Source organism: Caloenas nicobarica, chromosome 6 (assembly GCF_036013445.1).
Source record: "Caloenas nicobarica isolate bCalNic1 chromosome 6, bCalNic1.hap1, whole genome shotgun sequence".
In the NCBI taxonomy this organism is placed as follows: Eukaryota; Metazoa; Chordata; class Aves; order Columbiformes; family Columbidae; genus Caloenas; species Caloenas nicobarica.
In genome coordinates, this window is record NC_088250.1 from 6,917,842 (window position 1) to 6,933,541 (window position 15,700).

A 15,700-nucleotide genomic window follows, 5' to 3' on the forward strand; every position below is an offset into this window, starting at 1 on the left:
TGCTAATTATATTGAAACCCCATGAACCTGTTTCTTTTTAGTGAGAGATGATTACAACAAACACACCTGCACTATTTTACAAGCAGACTCAGTCCTGGCTTGGGATACCACGCTGCTGGGAAAAGCCGGGGTTTAACCCTGCTTGCGGACGCCTCTGTCCAAAGCGGTTTTTCCCTTGCGATCCCAGAGCCGCAAATTTGTGGGCACGCTGATCCCCGAGAGCGCTGGTTGCGGGACGAGGACAGTCCTGGAGGGAACGGGGTAAGCGGCTTGTTTGGTCTTGACTGAAAATTGAAAAAAATTGATTAAACGCTGCAATTAAATCCGCTGCATCTCTCGGTGTGTAAAGCAAAGGCTAAGCGTGCTTATATGCGAGCATGTCTGTTCTTACATTAGCATCTGTGCTGAGTGTGGTGGTCAACATCAACCCGACCCTAAAGGACCTGTTTTGGTGTCAGCCTAAACCAGTACAAACCATTGGCCCTGCCAGATTATACCCACTCGGGAGCTGCTGCCTTGTTCTCTTGGAGCACATAAATATTCTCACAGAAGCTAACTTCTCCTTCTGTGTGCTCGGTTTAGATTGATACGGAGTAGACTTAAAAAAAAATACTAGCAAAAGTTAATTCACCATGGCAGAGTGGTTACAGGAGATAACATATTCCTGCTGTTTAATTAAAACCAGATTTTTATTTGCTATACCTTTTAATTAAAGAGGAACAAGATATTTGCCCTTCTAAGGCATCTGGTTGAGTTTATGAAATTTAGGATTTTTTTTTTTGGTTGTTTTTATTTATTTTTTTTTAAGTGTGCTGATTTGCTCCACCACCGTTTTTATCAAAAGGAGGCTAGACAGCTTTCTCCTCAATTTTGGAGGTAGGAAGACAGCCACAACCGTGAAATTCCTTTCCGGATTCAAGCTGATCGGCTCACAAAGCCGGGGGGGGGAAATAAAAAACAAAAAACCAACCCCCCCCACACACCCCCAAAAAACCCCTCCCTGCAGCTGTGAAATTGAGCTAGCAATAAGTAGCAAGGTAACAGAAATTGCAAAGAAAAAGAAGAGAGGTTAAAAAAAAAATATATATATATGTAGAGGAGTAAGCCAAAAATCACTTCCATTGCTGTTTATTCAGGGTCTCAAATTTATTTAAGCAGTGAGAGGGTTTTTTAAAGAGTACTTGTTTTGCGTTCACATGTTAGTGAAGAATTAAATTCCATGAATACTTATTCAATGCAGTTTTCTAACTATTTTTTATTGCTTTGAAAAGATCAGTCTTTATATTAGCTAGGAATTTGGTATCGCTCCTAACTGTTTGTGCTAAACACCTTCAGAAGAGAGGGTGCTTTGCTCTTCCTTAGATAATGTTTAGTTTTATGAACTCTTTCAAAAGATAAGAGCAGCACATTTTAACATGGAAATAACCAAGGTTAAGATTGCTACAGATTTCACTTGAATGTTCCAAGAACAAGTTATTTTGATAGGGTGCAATTCTTCCTCCCGGCATTTAAGATACCTTGAAAGTTGGTAATTTCTAATATATATTTTTTTTTAATCAGCAAGACTTTAAAGGGTTTGCCACCTTCTTTCTCTGATTTAATTTTGCAGTTTTATGGGATTGTTAAATTACTATTGATTTTTAACATTATTAATTTCATTCACTGGGAAGATACCAACTGCGTATTACTTTCGTTTTGCGAAGCAATTCAGTTTCAGCGCTGGCTCCGAGTCGTGTGTTTTGCTGATGTTTTACCCCACGGAGAATAGTTTGGCTGTCGAAGAGCTGCCCTGGGATCGGTTCATGAGGATGTAAGAGTTGGTAGAAGAAAATAACGTGGAAAAAGAAAAGCAAGTTATTGAAAGACCCTTTCTGTTTTTTGTTTGGCTTGAGAATTTTTCGCACTCTGGAAGCAGATCCTTCATTCTGCTGGGGCAGTGTAATGTTTCTAAGCCTGAAGTTTTTGTATTGTCACGATACTGTAGAAATCCTAGCACATGGTGTCAGAAGGAGAGTTGGATAGTGTCTATTGGAAACTTACTGATAATATGGAATTATCTTCCTGGAACGGGTTTAAGAATGCAGCACATATTTCAATAGCAGAAAGCAATACTGATAAGGTGCTTAATGTAAGGTGTTGATCCATCAAACCATAGGAGTCTACCCTTGGTACTGATTGCACCCCCACTGAAGCCAGCTCAGCATAAGCACATTTAAGAATGTGCTTTGTCACTTTCATGGACTGCTAAAGTGGGATTAAAGTGCAGAAATGCTGCAAACCAGCCTGTTAGGTGGGTAAAAATCTGTGCAAAGGTTTGTGCTCGCTGAGAAAGTCTGCCTCGCTCTTGCAAACTTGTCTTGCTGCGTCTCCCAACATTCTTAAATGCAGTGGTGACTTTGGGTGTGTTGGTGTGTACCTCCACAGGAGGAGAAGAATGTAGGATTGGGGGAAACGAGTACAGTAATAGAAGTATCTGCTGCAATTTAAACTACATGAGGAGAGAGGCGCTTGCAGCAGGGGGTGTGCGAGTCGAAAACCTTGGGAATTGCAGGTCTGAAATGCAGGTTATCTGAGTAACGAGAGGATTTGATGTTTGTTGAAAACCAGGTCTCAGATTAGCTCACTGGCTCGGTCTAGTGCTATAACATCCAATAATGGTTGCTACAGTTCATATAACTTTATTGTCCTCTGGAGAACTGTGTAAATGTTAACTTGGGAAATCTCTCCTGCCCGCTCGAGCAGGATGCGTGTGTGTGTGCACGCCTGTGCGTGCTTCAGCATCGGAGCTATCGGCATCAGGTTCAGTTCTGAGGAGCTTTGTGACTGTTTAGCAAAAGTGTCCTCTGGGGATCCCAATTTAAATCTCACCCTGTGACAGATCAATGGGTTTTTGATAAGCCTCATCTGTGAGTGCGGCTCGTAGCTGGAGGGGCAGGTGAGAGGGAAACCTGCTGGGCGTCTAAATGCTGTCGAAACGCTTGCTGCAAGGTAAGGTCCTCTGGGCTGGTGTCACTTCGTGGCTGATAATAATTGCTGATCTCTGTATGGGAAGTTTTATTATTCCCTCTTGTCCTGTCTCACGTTTCCCAGAGAAAGGGACACACGCACCAGTGCTTGAGTGCACTCCAAATAGCCAAACCTGTGACTACCCTTCCCGTTGCTTCGCTCCATTTTCATCTCTGTACAGCAGTGTCTAATGGGAACGGCTCAGGCTAAAATTTTCCACACCCGGTGTCTGCCTCAGCTTGGTTATTTTTGGAAAGCGCTTTCAGAGGAGATGGCTTAGCCATTTGCAAGACTGCGATGAGAGAAAGAGGTGTCTCGCCACAGCACTGGCAGCCTCCAGAACAAGAGCCGGGAATGGTGCACGGCTGCCTGGGGATGTCCAAGATCAGCAGATGCTCTGCCTGTAGGCTTTGTGTGCCAGCTCGTGTCATCTTGGCTCCAACAGGTGCTGCGCAAGTACTATACTGATATTTCTGAGCACTCAGACACTGCATATGGGAGCATTGTCAGGCTAAATAATATTTCAGGCTCTTTCTGTATGCAAAGTGTGCAAACTAGGACTTGGAGAGAGAGCAGAAAGATGCATAAAAGTGGCTTCAGAAAGATAAAACATAAGGATTTTAGGTGAAGAGGCATCGAACATTATCTAATTGCAGAGATAGATAGCTATGCATACATTTTTTCTGCATTTTTTGGCAGCTATTTCTGTTTGCTGTGTTCCCCGAGGTGATCTGCTTTGCTGGTGCTGAGCTGAAGCAGGGATGCTCGCAGGAGTCGTCCCGTGCTTCTGGCGGGGCGAGATTTTAATCCTGCACCACGAGAGGGCAGTGCCTGCAGCTGGATTTCCCTCCGCTCAAACGTCCTCCTGGTACGCGGGCTTTGATTGTTAGTGCAAATAAATATCTGATTTTATTCCCTCCCCCGCCTGCCTTTTCCTCTCTCCTGGCAAGAAATTACCTTCGAGATTGGAATCGCTTTGGCTCTAGTGTTTCCCTGTTCAAATGCACTTGGACTTAGGCAAATGGACTGAGCGGGAGTCATGTAAAATTGGGCACAGTGGTTGTAATTGCACGTTATTCCCACAAAAGGAGCTGATGTGGCTTGAGAAGCTCTTCCCAAAGGTCAGGGCTTGCTGGTAACCCCTATGGCAATATTCCATGGGTTTTTTTAATTTATTGAGTGTGTCCAGTTGGGAAAGGAGGGCAATGTGTTGGATTGTTGTAAGGGGAATTCCACAAGGCATTTAGGATGTTTACTATATATTTTTAACTTCCTCTTGAAAGCTAACACAGACTGCCTGTTTGCCTCCCTACGTGTGTAAACCGACCATCTTGCTCCAAGTAGTATCTGCAGGGAAAGTCCAAGGTCCAGCTTTGGCCAAAGAGTTGGCCCTGGCCAGGCTGTTCTATGACCATGCAAAGGGAACAGGCTTCTTGTCTCCTTCCCAAAGTCTGACCTAGGAGAAAACAACTTCTCCTGCAGATCCCAGGGTCCCACAAGACAACACTACCTATAAGAAATGCCCAGGAAATCCTGCACAAAATGAAGATAATTGATTTTGAAGGTAAACGAAGGCTGTGATGAAGTCCCAGTCTTGTCAATAACGTATCAGCTCTTGGGTCAAGAAAGAGGCCAGTAAAGCCAGGTAAGAAATACAAATTGCTAATAACAGACCTGCTGCTGCTTCTGCTTCACCAGCTGGTTTTACATGGCCCGAGATTCATGTGCAGACACCTGCAAAGATACACAAGCACGATGTAGGAACTGCCACCAGCTGCCATACAGCACCAGCTCTGGCTGCCATCCCACCTGCAAATAGGTCCAGGGCAGACCATGGTGGTAGCACTCTCAAGGCTAAGGGGTTTCAGCATGGGAGGTACAGATAAATTTTATTTTTCTCTGCAACAGGAAGGCAGTGAAGAAAAGACCTCCTTTGACTTCCTGCTCCCAAGGTCCTAGATGTTGCCATTATTTGAGGGAAAACATTGTGTTTCCTGACCAACTGATGCTCAGCATCCAAGAAGGTACGGGTGTAAAGACATGGTGCTTGGTGTTTGGCTCAGGGCAGAGTTTTAACACATCCGTTCCCTGCAGTTCAGCCTTCTCCTCCTAAACGCATCTAGCAGGATGTGTGTGGTTGTGTGAGCAGAGACAGCAACAGACTGGGGTAATCCATCATCATGACGACAGTTGTGGAGCCATGTCTGACTTTCAGAGATCGTTATCCATGTGCAAACTGGAACCAGCCACTATGGCTGATCTTGCCTTGCTGGAGTGAGATTTGGAAAGACAGACGTGAAGTGCAGCAGGGCTGTATACAAAGCCAGTGTAAGGCCATCTCCTCTCATCCACCAGGAATGAGGCTGTAATAGCGGCTGTGCTCTTCAGACAACTTTGCAGGATGCAGCTAACGCTGTGGAGTCTCTTCTGCGTGAAACGGTGACTGGCTACTGAAATGTGATTAAAAATATCATTGTGCAGTTGAGCTATTACTTCATGCAGAGATATCTCTGTCTATTAGGACCATGTCTGTCTTCATAATAAAATGTCGTGGTGCTACAATGCTTTGCTCACGCCTCCTATCTGAAGTCCCTCTTCTGAAAATTTCAGCACAGTCAAACAGACACATGAAGAGCACCTTGCAAAATGTCCAACTTTTGTACAGGCAGAATGGGAGTGACCCTAAGAGAGTTCTCTTTAAATCAGGGCTGTGGGTTACTGGAAGGCAGGCTTGCCCCTCTTTAATTTTCAAGTCTTGAACACCACAGGTCAGGTAGCTTGCGCATCACAAGATCTTCAGTGACCAAGCTCTGGCAACACTAAAGAAGCAGTATGAAGTTGTCCGATTACTTGTCCAGTCTTTTTTCCTTATTGACATAGCAGGGCTGTTGGAAATGAACCTTGCTACTGCGGGTCTGCGGCAAAAAAAAGGAAAAGCAAATTGTCCCTTCATGCCCAGGTCTGTCCTTTAAAGAAACTATTAATGCCTTCTCAAAAGAACAACTTCTTTCTTTACAATGGAGATGTGATTTCTTTTGTTCCAGAGTTTCCAAGTTGATGGAGAACCATGGTACATTGTTTCAGAAAGGGTCAGTAGTTTAGTTCTGGAAGAAGGAAGGTGTAACAAATCATTCTCACTTTTCTTGGCAAGGACTGTGGCGAGCTGGAAGCAGGACCGTGTTTCAAGTGAACAATTCTTTTGCTGTTGATGGGCCCCTAAGCTGGTCCTCAGAGGTTGCAATATGAGGGTACCATTCTTCAGCACCTGGCTTCCTTCCAGAGGAGGTTTGGCCATTGAATTTCTGGTGAAAGGATCCTGCTGCTTTGTAAGAGGACAAGGAAAAGGCAGAGGTGATCCGTGCTGTGTTGCAAAGGGAACAGAGATGAAAAGACCAGGAAGGGGGAGCCTGGCTCTCAAACCAGGGAGGTCATTGAAACCTGCTTTGAAAGTCAGTGTGCTCCTTTGAGAACCTTCTGATGCAACTGAGGAGCCTCGCATGGGTCTCCATCTTCTCCATCTAAAATCCTGATCTGTGCTAGGGTGTAATCTACTGTGTATGGACTGCTATACAATTAGGTTGTGTGTGTGTGTATAACAGACTCTGTATGATTTATGGGAACTCTGTAGTTGTTGCTCCTGGAATAAAATTTCAGGATTCAGGAGGTGAGATGAAGAAACAGAAAAATGAGGGTAAATATTAGAAGTAGTTCCATGGCAGAGAATCACACTGTGCTGCCAATCAAGCCTGTTGACAGGAGACCAGAAAACTGGGCGAACAGCTATCAAACGTGACACAGGGAATGAGCCAGAACTGGCAGGAGAGAAGGTGGGTGGACATGGAGCACGTCTGCACGCAGCAGTGACCCTGGTCTGACGTGGAGTGTAAATGTAGTGCACAGAAATCATTTCCCCCCAGGGTCTTTCTGCCTTATAGTCAGCTTCCAGGAGCTGAAGTTCAGTCAGAAAAAGGCAGGCTTATTTAACAGCAAATATGCCCAGATCTGGACCTATTCAGGAACGGCTATCCCAGGGAAAAAAAAAAAAAATCCTTGAAGAGTTAATTTGCCTTTGCACCTTTCAGTAGGAAGTGGGCCATAGTGCTGGCTTGGTGTCTTTTGGCCAGAGGGAGCTGATAGCCTCTTCATTTGCTTTTATTCATCCCAAATGAATGGGGTCATCAGAGAGGGTGAAACAGAGACTGATCTGATGGCATGACACGTTCACCATTTTAGCAGCCAGTTGCATCCAAATGATTTAACAAGACATCATCCAAGAAGCATCCTTTGATCCAGCACCTTTGGCTGGTGTGTCAGCTGTAACAGCCTGTCAGACTCCAGATAGCTTGGGGAGGGCAGGCAGAGGTGGACTGTCCCCTCCGGCCAGTATAAATCAAACGTGGCTCCACTGAAGGCGACGGAACGATACTGGTGTCAAAGCAGAGTGTGCGTGAGGAGAAACAGCTTCATCAGGTTTAATGGTGGCAATAAATGTATTGACTCCTACTTACTGACTCAAGAGCCCAGGATTAGAGTTTTAACTCCCGAAAGGAACATTTTTATTTCTGGTTTTGACTTCAACCCAAACCCCAATCCTTACGTATCCTGCTGCAGGATTTATTTGCTACGTTTTTTCCAAGCTTAGAGTCATCATCGAATTCCAGCAGCCTGTTCCTCAAAGTCATGCCTTGTGCAATGATTCCTTGACAGCATCAGGGATAGGTGGGATTGCCTCCGCAGCCAGGCATTTTGCAGAGCTCGCCAACCTGCAGTGCTCAAACAACTGGCAAGTCCCACAGGAGCTCCACAGTCGTGTTGGTGGAACTGGGCTGGAGAAGGCTCAGCAGATATTTGTGTCTTTCCTAGCATCACTGTTTGAGCACGGAGTATCAGTGGTGGGTGTCTGCATCTCAGAGGAGAACTGCAGCGTTAGCTTCCTTCCTTAGCTGGAGTCACCATGTTGAAGAACATCTCTTTTGTTCCAGGGCAATTCTTCCTGCTTTTGTCATTAGGATGCTTTTGGTCCTAATGTCATCTCCAGATTAGTGGATGGTCCACTGCAAGTAATTCATGAACCTGAGAGATTGCCCAATATTACGTTTATGAGAGTGTGCTTTCCTGCTGCTACTGCACATACCCAGCCTGCTTCAGAAGACATTACGTAGGATTTCTAGGCTGGACCAAAGGGCAAAGAGATTTCTGCTTGCTACCAGGTACCTGCAGCAGGTGTTTATTTGTTTCATAGTGTGGCATTATTGTCTTGTATCCAGCACAGACCTCCGAGTGCTGCAGTGCAAAGTAAATCAAGGCAGATTGTCCAGTCTCTGATACTGTTGAAACAGGGAATATCTGGAGCCAGAGATTCTGGACATCCAAAATTAGCCATGACAGCACTACAGAGGCATTATTGCTTCATCATGACTATGGTGCGTGACGTGTGGGATCTGTCTGAGAGCATCTTGGAGGGGTGAGTCACAGGTTCCTGTTGCGATAACTAAAGCTCTTGAAGAAATACAACCTGATGAAAACTTGTAGAAAGCCCTGTTGGGTCTGTTTGGGCACTTCCTAAATAGCCAGCTTGATTCAGCCCTCCCCTTCCGGTGTTGACAGAGATGGTGCCATTTTTGCAGTCATGGGATCGTAGTGTTAACTCAGAAGATGGGGAGATACAGACCTTTGTATTTCTCCTTGGTGCAGAGATGCAGGATGGCAACCAAACTGATGAAGAAACAGAAATAGGTGGCTGAGCATCACACCTTAGGCTGCTGAAAGGGCTTTCTCTGGCCAAATGTGCTGGGAGCTGTGGAGCTGGGACAGCGTGCTACCCTTGGCGTGCTGTGGAAAGACTTGTCCGTCTTCAGAAAAAGGGCACATGGCTCTTCCTGTCCTTGGGTTCCTCGGTGAGAGCATGGGTCCTGGGTTACTGAGTGTAACTCTGAGGTAAGTGTGGAGGTCTCTCAGCCCTGGGAGGATGGCTGTGGTCCCATTGAGGAGACTGATCCTGCCTTAATCTAGGCAGGAAGGTGGTAATGTCATCACACCTCCCAGTTGTGCCAAGGTGGCTTTTTCTTGGTTAGTGTGCTGTCCTCTTTTATAAAGGGTCAAGTAGTCCCTCTGGAAAGAAGTGGAGATATTCTCCTCTTATTTGTCTCTGTCTTGCTATTTAAGAGTGAAGAGTTTGAATTGGTGGTTGTATAAGCCCTACTCTTTGAGGTAAAGGTTAAAGTGCATCTCCCTCAGAGCAGTCCTCTTCTGGGTGTCATCACACATGTGTTCCTAGAAAAAAACACCAAACCAAACCCAGCCTCCTGCTTCTGTCTCCCTGCTAGGCAAACCTGGATCATATTATTTTCCCACCCTTTCATGATTACAGAGGCCACTGGTGAGTAGTTGTGAGTCAGGAGGAGGATAGTGTGGAGAACCTCCATGCCCATCACGCTTGTCCTGCTGGTCTTGCACAGGGGCCTCTCAAGGCTTCTGGGTCCTGTTCATCTCCTCATACTGCTTTTGTATAAGCAGGGAGTCACTAGGGATTTAAAGCATCAGGACTGCTGCATTGATTTGCTGCACGTGTTGTGTGGCCCCATCTGGAGTGCCTTACGATTGCAGGAAAAATAGAGGTGGCTTCAGTATTACTAACGTTGCAGCCCAAGTGGAGGTCCCAGCTGGGTTCCTGTGTGCGAGGCATTGCCCAGGAGCACACAGCAAAGCGTTTGGGGCTTGCAGGGACTGTTGGGTGAACAAAGGAGCCAGAGGGGAGACGATCAGCATATCAGCGACGTGCTCCAAGTTGTGCAGACAAGGTAGAAACAAGAACCTCAGCTGCATGCCCTGATTTTGCAGCCAGGTCTCTGTCTACAGGACCTGCTGTGTTTCTAGCAAAGGAGAGTGACAGATTTGGAAAAATCAATTATTTCATATTTTAGAGATTGTGCAGATTTGTATTATTATTCAACTAAAATCCAATAGGTACTTTTGTGGTGTAGTTTGGTTTGGTTGGTTTGGGTTGTATTTTTGTTTTGTTTAGGTTTTTTGTTTGTGGGGGGTTTTTTGTTTGTTTTGTTGGTTTTGTTTGGGGTTTTTTTAAATCAAAATGAGTAGACAAGAAGGTAAAAGTGGAAAATTGCATTTCCAAGCATTTTTTTAAGGTTTTACCCTTTCAGGCACTGTTTACTGTAAAAAATTTATCCAAATGTCTTGAGTGGGTGAAAAAGCAAAGAGAGTCAAAAGTTTGCAATGAAACATTTTATTCTAAGTCAACTGAAATACATTGTTGCATCTGAGATGAAATTCCTTCTTTTGTTTCGACAGAAAAAATGAAAAGGGTAAAAGGTTCTTTTCATTTTTCTCCTCAAGGGCTTCTCTTCATTTTTAATTCCCCCCAAAACGATCAGAATTCAACCAGAGCAAAACAACAAATACTAACGTGGTTTTGCTTAGAGGAGAACTAACCAGTATGTTAAAATAAATGCATTCTCTTTTATCTAAATCTAGCATCCTACCCGCTAAGAAATACCATAATAAAGTACATTAAGGCAGAAGGGTTTCAGATCTCCAACTGCACGAGGTGTTACAGAGGTGTGAAAGATGTACGATGGCTCTTCTTTACCAAACAACTGATTCAGAGCCTTTAGAGTATAGGTCTGACAGGGAAAAATAATGCATTCAACAGACAAACACAATGTTAGCCTTAGGGTACACTCAGGTAGTATGAGATAATTATACCAGAAACAGCTGTAGGCTTTTCTTCATGATTTCATTTTTGCTAATATTAAAACAATCATTGATACCATGGGCTGTAGAACAGGACGACTATTCTGTGGAAACTCTTCTTTAGAATCATTTGCCAAGTGTGAGTATACTGCTTTGCCCCTCTGTTTTGTTGCAGGGGGAATGTGGGTGACGTTTCATGTCGGAGAAGTTAATCAGAGCCTTCCCGATGGTTGCTGGAGCAGCGTCAGGTCACTAACATTTGGTCAAAAAAATAACAAATGAGAAACATTATTGTAAAAATGTCAAAAGCCAGCTGCTGTCTTTGCATGAGCATTCACATGCGAGGGGGAGATGGTGCCCCAGTGCTAGCAGTCGGTGACTTTTTTGTACCGAAACGCCTGGGACTCCAGCCTCCCAAAGTTGTCACATTGGGAAGAAAGCATGAAAAGTTTTTGAGAAACGCAAAGACTTGGTGTCTCATCTCCTGAAAGCTGGGCCTTTTGTGGTCTCTGTGCTGTAAATTACTGGTGACTTTAACAGTTATGGCCCTGGACATCTGAAGCCAAGCAATAGGTTGCAACAGGTGGTGCTTATTTTTTTCTTGTGATCTGGGGTAGGTTTTCCTACATGCTGGAAATGTGATTTGGACGTAGCTCTCATCCAATGAAAGACAAAATGTTGTTGCAGTGCTTGTAATGACACTTATTTTTAATCTGTTTTGTTGGTTTCATGCAAGAGCAGTCTGTGAGTGTGTGAGAAAGTAGAAGAAAGAGAAACAGAAGGCCCTATGCAGCAATGAATTAACACCAAAAGGGGCTGGATATTGGACATGCAGTGAGAAAGCGATCTATGACAATAAGTAAAATAGTGAGTGCCATGCTTTTGCTTGCAGTACTGAGAATTTAACAGCTGGTACCCAGCAGTGAGGTCATCAGGTTTTGCAACACGCTGCCTTTCAAGATCTTTCTTTTGGGTACCGCTTAATCCCATTTTACCCAAGACAGGCGGGCTGTCAGATCTGTGCAGAACAGAAGAGAGAAAGGAGAACAGAGTAAAGACATACCACATTCATTTAAAAACATTTAAATTAGCATTTAACAAGTCAACTATTCAGCCTCTCCAGAAAATCAGCCTCATTTGTTTAGATCTTTCCAAGTGGAGCTCTTCAGAAATATTAGTTAACTAGAAGCCTGACAAAAGAGGTGATACATATGAGAGCCATTTGTATTGTTTTAAAACCTGTTTATCTATTAAAGGTGGAGGCAGCTAGAAAATAAAACATAAATGTTCTCTGTACTCAAGAGAGTTGTGATCTCTGGTATATCAGGATTCATTTTCCCAGTCATGTAGGTGATGAAAATTAATAGGACAGGAAAAAAGACTTAATTAACTTTTCCTTTAAAGTAAACTGCTTGCTTTTTCCCTGCAGACTCTGTCCCTTTGATGCTTCCCTGTGAAATAAAGTGGGAATATTTTTTGAAATTAGTTTTCTCTACTTATGCCGCACTTTTTACAGGCTGCTGTGCTTCGAGGCTCATTTCCAAAAAGTGACAAAATCTAAAGGAACTTATACTGCAAAAGGACACATTTAGAAAGGCGGTTAATTACCTTAAAATGCAAAGTTCCAAGAACTACTGAAAATCCCCCTCTGCTCCTCCCTGCACTGCGAAGTAGCACTAGACCTGTTGCTTTCCGAGACTGAAGGCCCCGAGATGAGCACATGGGCTATTTCCCATCTTCACCATACAGTGGACTGATGAAGCAACATATTCTCATAGAAGCAAGCACAAAGTTAAATCCCACATAAGTCAGGATTAAGTAGAAGCCAAACAAAATAACAGTCTTCCACTTCAAAATAGAAATAGTTATACAAGAATGTAAATTGCAAATAGGCATTTGCTCCCCTATGTTTTGAAACAAATCTGAAGTTTGAGTACACTGCATTGTGGTTCTCAGTGTTAACCTGTAATATCTCTTGAGAAACTCTTAGTTACTTGAACATATGTGTTTTAAGAAATGAGATTCTGTTTATGTTCAAACCCAGGTGTTTTTCTCAGATATAAGCTAAAGACAACTTGAAAATAAATAAGATCTCTACAGGCTTCATCAGCTTGCATTATAAAAGAACAACTTTGCACAGAATTAAAAAAAAAAAAGTCTAAAGTCTATTCTGAGAATAAACAAAATCTTTAATCTTGTTTGTAAAAGGAACCAGTCCCATGAGCTCAGGAAGTCGGTCTTTTTCTTTTTAAGAAAAAGATCCATAAAAGAAAGAAGAAAAGATTGGATTTTTTTTTTTTCAATTGTGACATTATTTAGCTACTCTTTTGGAAAGTAAATTGTATGTTGTCAGAGCCATTTGAATGTGACAAGTGGATGTTCAAAAGCAATTAGACGGATTCACTCCTGCTGGCCACCCAAAACATCGCTGTGATCCCTGAAAACACAACCCTTCGTTCACTCACCGCTGGTGTTCCAGGTCGCCCGCTGTTGGCTCTGCAAACCGTTCTTCAGGCACTGCTCCACGTAGGATTTGGGATCGCACCCGGAGAGGAGGATCTCGCCCAGAAGTGCGATGTACGCGATGGCCAGCCGGAGTGTGTCGATTTTGGAGAGGCGCTTCTCGTAGGGGAAGGTGGGTACGTGGCACCTGAGCTCATCGAAGGCCGCGTTGATGTTGAGCATCCTCTTCCTCTCGCGGATGTTGGCAGCGTGGCGGTGGTGGGGGTGTCCGGGGGGTGGCGGGGAGCTGTCTGGTTCAGCTCCCTCTGTCACCTCCCCAGGGGCAGGGGGGCACACAGGGGATGGCCAAGGGGAGAATTGGTCTACCAGAGGGGAGCAATCCAGCAAGAGGTTGTCCAGCTGAGCGTTGGGATCTGCCTGGTCCCAGAAGAGAAACTCTGGAGTGCAGTCTTCCTGCTCAAAGCTGTAAGAAAGTTCTTCCATCCTCTGTACCAGTCTAAAGCGAGCCAAGGGAAATATTTACAACTTCAGACTAAATTCGTTATCAGGAAAATGAGATCCGAATTTCATTAATAACCACGCCTCACCCCAAAAAGTATCAGAGGTAGGGGAGTCTTGGTTATGTCTTTGAAGAAGGCTATCACCAAGGTTTCCCCAGTTGCAAATCCAAGTGGGAGTCGTGATTTAAATACTTCATGGCTACTCAGCAGGGGAACGATCCTATTCTTCTCCGCTCAAAACTAATTAGTACATGTGCTTCTCTTTTTATTAGCTGTTGACTACAAACCAATATGAATGAATGTAACAACAGAGAATTAATTTTCTATTTACTTTCTCCTGGAAGATAAATTGAAGCAGTTATTGAGTTCTTCCACAAGTTCAGTCTTTCCACTTGCTATTTAGAGTAGGATTCAAACAGGGATTTTGTTGTTATTGTTGTTGGTTTTGGTTAGGAGAGGTTGGAGGAAGAAACAAATTACAGCCCTTTATCTTTTTGGTAAAGTGTTAATAGCCCCATATTCTCCTATGGTTGGAAAAACAAAACCCCATTATAATGCTGTCAGAAACATATGATTCTGTTCTCTTTGAAAGCAGAAGCTAGTGGCATCTTCTGCACTTCTAGCAAGAGAATGGTTGAGATAAAGTTGTGGGATGCTGTGGTAAATTGGAACATAGTGGTACTTCATATGAAGTAGGCCAACACCACCTCATTTGATTACTGCATTTTCTGATTCACGCTCAAATTACACAGTTTGTGGGTGATGCAGACGTTCATTGGTCTGTCTCGGACCATACCAAGCACTGGAAAATAGCAGCAGCTAGAATTACCACAGTGGATTCAGTCCTAGAATGGTGGACCAGGTGGGCCACATCTTGAGAAGTGCTGGAAACTCGGAGAGTAACAGGTGTCCAGCATCACAGAGATGCTGGACAAAAAGGCTGGAAGGTGTTAAGCACCACCAGAACTTGAAGCAAGTACACAATATGTTGTAAGTGGGTGCTTTTGATTTCCACGATACTTAAGTCAATGTTTAAATTCATTTAGAAGTAATTTAAGTGATATTTTAAGGACTTATATGAATGGAATGGCAGCATGTTTTAAGTCAGAAAAAGCCTAAATGCTTTTCCTGAAGCATGTCATAAAGAAATTTTATCAAGACACTTAATCAAATACTTGACTTCATGCACAGACTTGTCCTGCTGCTTTGTGAAGTTTCAAGAGATGTCTACTGTGAAGTTCATGAGCCAGAGACAGCTTCCTGACAGGACAGTTGAAATCACAAATCTCAATAGCTTCAGGTAAAGAGCCAGAGAGCAGAAAATGACCTGCATTTTCGATGGATCCAGAAGGATGGTCAGGTCCTCCATCTAACAGTGACTTAGGGTGCAGTCCGTTGTACGATAGCTTTACTCTGTGAATAGAGGGATTTATTTTAAGATAGGGCATAGGCTATTAATAACTCTTCTTAGTAACCTAGGATTTTGCCTTGTGGCAATTCTACCTGCTTTAAGAAGTTTAAGGCAATAGAAAACATGCTGCAGGAAAGGTTTTTGCAAAGATTTGATGTGAGAAGGTTGTCTTGTATGAAACATTGGGACGATCTTTTTTTCTTCTTGTTCAAATTGAGTAAGGAACCCACTATTTGTAAATCTGCTAGACAAATGAAAATACCACATCTGAATAACTGACAGGGCAAATAGCAGTTAAATAAGGAGCATGTGTCTGTCACTGGTCAGCTCAGGGCACAAGGTTTGCACTGGTTTTGTACAAAGTAAATCATTTGTCATGACACCAACATACCTAAGAACAAAATATTGGTATTGTGAAAGCCTGTGGAGACAAACAGCTTCTGCTCCAGATGAATCCAAACAAGGGACAAACGGCTGGCTACAGGGCAGGATGGGATGCAGGAGCGGAGAAGGGAATGGCCACATCACAGGTGGCAAAGCTGAGACTTGAACTTGGGCCAGTCCATGCAGAGCTCATTCTGCAATGGTTTCTTTTAAATCATATCGTTCT

The 15,700-nt window shown here is 43.7% G+C and overlaps 1 protein-coding gene across 1 annotated transcript; it reads right to left on the minus strand.

The window, feature by feature from the left end:
- Positions 1–11,696: 11,696 nt before the first annotated feature.
- LOC135990574 (helix-loop-helix protein 13-like) lies at positions 11,697–13,662 on the minus strand. The gene is made up of 2 exons (XM_065638357.1): positions 13,182–13,662; positions 11,697–11,734 (listed from the first exon to the last, which is right to left on the minus strand). Exons 1-2 carry the CDS (start codon positions 13,660–13,662, stop codon positions 11,697–11,699), a joined length of 519 nt encoding a protein of 172 aa, XP_065494429.1.
- Between the last annotated feature and the right edge of the window lie 2,038 nt (positions 13,663–15,700).